This window comes from Batrachochytrium dendrobatidis, assembly GCF_000203795.2.
Source record: "Batrachochytrium dendrobatidis JAM81 unplaced genomic scaffold BATDEscaffold_4, whole genome shotgun sequence".
Classification (NCBI taxonomy): domain Eukaryota; kingdom Fungi; phylum Chytridiomycota; class Chytridiomycetes; order Rhizophydiales; genus Batrachochytrium; species Batrachochytrium dendrobatidis.
In genome coordinates this window covers 38,479-42,466 of record NW_006281102.1, presented here as the reverse complement: position 1 = coordinate 42,466, position 3,988 = coordinate 38,479, and the positions used below count along the sequence as shown (strand labels likewise).

The window sequence follows — 3,988 nt, the reverse complement described above, 5'->3', positions numbered from 1 at the left end:
AAAAATAGAGAAGAATGCTATAGGTGTTGGTGACAAAGTTAGATTGCTAAAAACTAGGCAAGCATTTCGTAGAGGATATGAGCCAAAATATAGTCAGTATATATAAGGTCATCAGTGGTAATGGCTATTCGTACTTTATTGCAGATGATGATGGTAATATTCTTCCAAAGGCATACAAATACTATGAACTACAACGTATTGAATCTACCCAACGGTTTCATACAGAATCTAGACAGAGAGAACCACGAATGACAAATAAGGAGCGTCGAAATAAAAGAGAATTGGAAGAATTGGGTAGAATTAGAGGTCCAGCTCATAAAAACGGAGAACATTAAGCGGAACTTATTTTCTAAACCAACTGTATAAATGACATTCATTAGTTTCATTAAAACTCGCCAAGCGTACATTCAATGTATTAAGAATTGGGATTCGTATTCCGTTGACGAACAAGAACAACTAAGGAAATGGTACCGAGATTACTATGCCAAAAACAAACAAGCTGAAAGGAAACGATACCGAGACTATTATGCTGCTAATACCGAGGCAGAGAAGGAGAGAGCTAAAAAGTACAAGAAAACTAAACAATCAGAGGACAATGTTTGGCTCAAAAACACACCCGATAATAATGAAATTTTCATAATAAACACAATAGTTGCAGAGATTTTCTATTTACAAGTTAATACAAAAGATACATTAATGTGGTGGAAATAGGTTTGAATGAATCGTGCTGTCTATCACGAAGATATCAAGGAGTGTACAGCTAGAACTTTTTTCCATCGTGGTGGACATTTTCAGTACTTTGCTCTCCGTGAAAGAAAGTAGCAATGTCAGTTCCACCACTGATGACTTTATCATTATCACTGCAGTCTGAAGGAGTCATCGACTGACGAGGAACTACTTGTTGCGAAGGTTTTCCACCGCGGTGGAATTGTGCTCGTTTAAAACATTCATATCGTTGTCATCCATTTCATCATCAACATTCATCCAGTAGTGTTCAGAGTAGAAATCAGAAGAGTCCAAAGCTTGACACTCTTGAGACATAAACCATTCCTTGATTTTTGGAATCATACTTTTAAACACTCTAAAGGACACTGCCAGCGTTTGGAATTTCGGATACTTTGACATAAAGGCATAGTGCTCCATGTAGTAGTAGTAAGATGATTTGGAGATGCCAAGTCTGCTGTTGACATAGTCCAAGAAGCGTCTCTTGTGCCCATCCCCAAATGTTTCCAGCAGTTTCATCAAGGACCTTGCTATCAGCATTACTTGTTTTGATGCCAGTACATCGGTCGCTTTGAGTTGCTTCATATTCAATCGGATTGATTTCCACAGCATCCAACCCAGTAAAGTTGTATGAGGATGACTCATCCAGCACACTGAGAGATTGATGTCGTAGTGTAGCATTTCAATAAGAATGATTTAGCCTTTTCAGTGTCTGTTTTGACAGTTTCTGGTGTTCTCATTGAACTGGTCCATTCCCTTCAATATAGACCAGACAAATTTGATGTCAATTTGAGTGATGATTGTCCAAGGTTATATTAGGTGCTTCTTGACTCAGTCAGTAAAACGGCTGTAATCACACATTTGACTCATTTGAAGTGCAGTTGTCATTTTTATACTCGGACACCACTGAAATGTTTTAAAATGTGAACTTTTTTGAATATGAATTAGTCTCAATTCCAATAATACGTCATTCCAAGCAGCCCATTTAACGCCCCTGACCTTGCAATTTTTTTTCTTTCCTTTAAAAAAACAACAATATTGAGAATAGTTCGTCACAGCAGCACCCTGGCCAAACTATGGGTGAAACATAATGGCAGTCAAGCCACTCGTGTCTACTGCTGGCTGCAACAATATCAGTGACCTTGCCAAGGCCATCAAGCAGGAACTCCCAAACCAATTCTCTGCCGTTGACTCCAACCAAATCTCTATCCATCAGTCACTCCAGGATGCTCCACTTGAACCTGATCTTCCACTTGCGAGCATTTCCACTGCTGGTCTGTCCGCCAAATTACCTCTGATTGTCAAGACTCTGGGATCCTCTGCGCCGGCTCAGAAGACCATCTTCATTCAGGACATTGATGAAGAGTGCTATCCTTTGGATAGCTTTTCCAAATATCTTGTTGAATCAAATGATGATTTGAAACAGATCCTCGAAGGAAAAGGCTCGGCTCTCTACCAGCTGTTCAATCCCAAGGACAAGATTATCAAGTTCAAGCAGTTGATTGATGGGGAAAAGTACAATGTATATTCTCGCTACGAACGGTCGTTTGCTGACGAAGTACGTTGGCAGCAGAATGAAGACAAAGCTATGGAGGAGGAAACTCACTTGGCCGTGAGGCGATTCCTTGCTACCCATCTTGGTCCTTCAGCTGTAGATATGCCAACGGACATTATGGCTGCAGACGGAAAAACCATTGTCCAGGAGTGGGACGCTGTCTTTAAAGATGGAGATGTCCTGTACTTATGCGAGGCCAAGCATAATATGACCTTTGAGCAAGTGAACAAGCTCCCTGCAAGAATTCGCAAGTTCAAGGAGTTTCAAGCCAATGCCCAGCCAGAATTTCGAAATGTCACAAAATATGCTGGGGTGTTGTGTGGTACGTTGTTTCCAGAGGATATTAGAAAGAATGCACACCTTGGATTCATTTGTGTTTATCCATCAGGATATCGTTACGATGTCAAAAAGCCGGAGGATTTCATCATTGAACGTTAATTGTTGTTTGATAATAAAAATAGCTTTACCAAATTTTGAAAATAACAACTGAGTAGTCTTGCATAGAAACAAAATATAACAAATTTCAGGCAATTAGATTCTGCTCAGATTCTAAAAGTCAAATTCAGATTCTAATTAGAAACTAAATGCGTTGAATGTCGGAAAGAATTATTTATGACGAAAGTTTGATATGAAATTATTATACTATTAACTTTTGACCATTTCAGCAGAGAATCTCGCCTAAAAACTGGTATCATCGGATGCCCTATATACTACTGACATGGCTCTTATCGATGGGGTTAAACCTGTTTTGATGGAACTGGAATTGATTGAACCATCACTATATCTATCGTATGATGATACTGCCCTCGAGAAATTTGCCAATGCAGTATTTGCTTTTTTGGAAAAGCAATAATTGCTCTATACTGATTTTTTGATAAAGATGGAGTTTGGTTTTAATGCACAAATGATCTGGGTTGGTTCTAGGCTGGTTTATCCTGTTTCGATACTATCAAGTGCTCACCAATGCAGCTAATTCTTTGTACGAATAAAATCAAATATGTTCAACTTTACTTTTACAGTTGTATTTTCAATTAAACTCCACTCTATTGTATCCTAAACTATCAGATATGTTTCCGTTCTAGTTCAAGAGAACAAGATCGCAGGTTTCGAGAATATACTTGTTTTCATTTCAATCACCAGGATACCAGTCAACTTTGTCAGTTCAAATGACCCAATGTTGTCCAGTAAACTGGCACAACCATTTCATAAAGTTGGTTTTATATCATGTATTTTGACATCCTTATTTAATGTTCCATTTTACGTGAATACGTCGGTGATTTAAATCCTATCAACTTGTCCAAACATTGTTTTGCAAACCCTGACAGTATTTCATAGACTACAAAGTTGCATTCACTATAATACGCTAAACCATGAATAACTTGCCAGAACGGGAGTTTTACACCATTGTTGCTGGTGGTGTAGCTCTTGCTGCTAATGCCGGTTTCATCAATGTCGTCTCTATGGCAGGTTATTTCCAGGCAAGTGCCATGAACCGTGTATCTTGTCGCGCCATCTTCAGTTTGACTTGAATACATGATTGAAGTCTATCCTATCCTTGCATGTATTTCAATTCATAGTGCACAACACAATAAAGTGTTTATTTACCACTTGAATACATATTTCTTTGACCATTTTTCATATCACATACTCCAAACTCGCGTTAGTCTGACTCAAACTATTGATTGCTACAACACGCTTCTTGTATTCTAA

General features: G+C 38.5%; 3 protein-coding genes across 3 annotated transcripts in view; 2 read left to right on the top strand and 1 right to left on the bottom strand.

Moving 5' to 3' along the window:
• Window positions 1–352: 352 nt before the first annotated feature.
• On the bottom strand, window positions 353–1,308 carry BATDEDRAFT_87333 (uncharacterized protein; the record flags this gene model as incomplete). The annotated part of the gene is made up of 1 exon (XM_006678021.1): window positions 353–1,308. One exon carries the CDS (start codon window positions 1,306–1,308, stop codon window positions 895–897), a length of 414 nt encoding a protein of 137 aa, XP_006678084.1. The 3' UTR covers window positions 353–894.
• A 505-nt stretch (window positions 1,309–1,813) lies between these two features.
• BATDEDRAFT_87782 (uncharacterized protein) lies at window positions 1,814–2,716 on the top strand (the record flags this gene model as incomplete). Its single annotated transcript, XM_006678125.1, has 1 exon — window positions 1,814–2,716. One exon carries the CDS (start codon window positions 1,814–1,816, stop codon window positions 2,714–2,716), a length of 903 nt encoding a protein of 300 aa, XP_006678188.1.
• A 932-nt stretch (window positions 2,717–3,648) lies between these two features.
• BATDEDRAFT_87783 (uncharacterized protein) overlaps window positions 3,649–3,988 on the top strand; it is a gene marked incomplete at both ends in the record, with an annotated part of 1,375 nt that continues 1,035 nt past the window's right edge. The window contains one exon of the mRNA XM_006678124.1: window positions 3,649–3,745. Coding sequence (XP_006678187.1) covers window positions 3,649–3,745 — 97 coding nt within the window. The remainder of the gene's footprint in view (window positions 3,746–3,988) is intronic.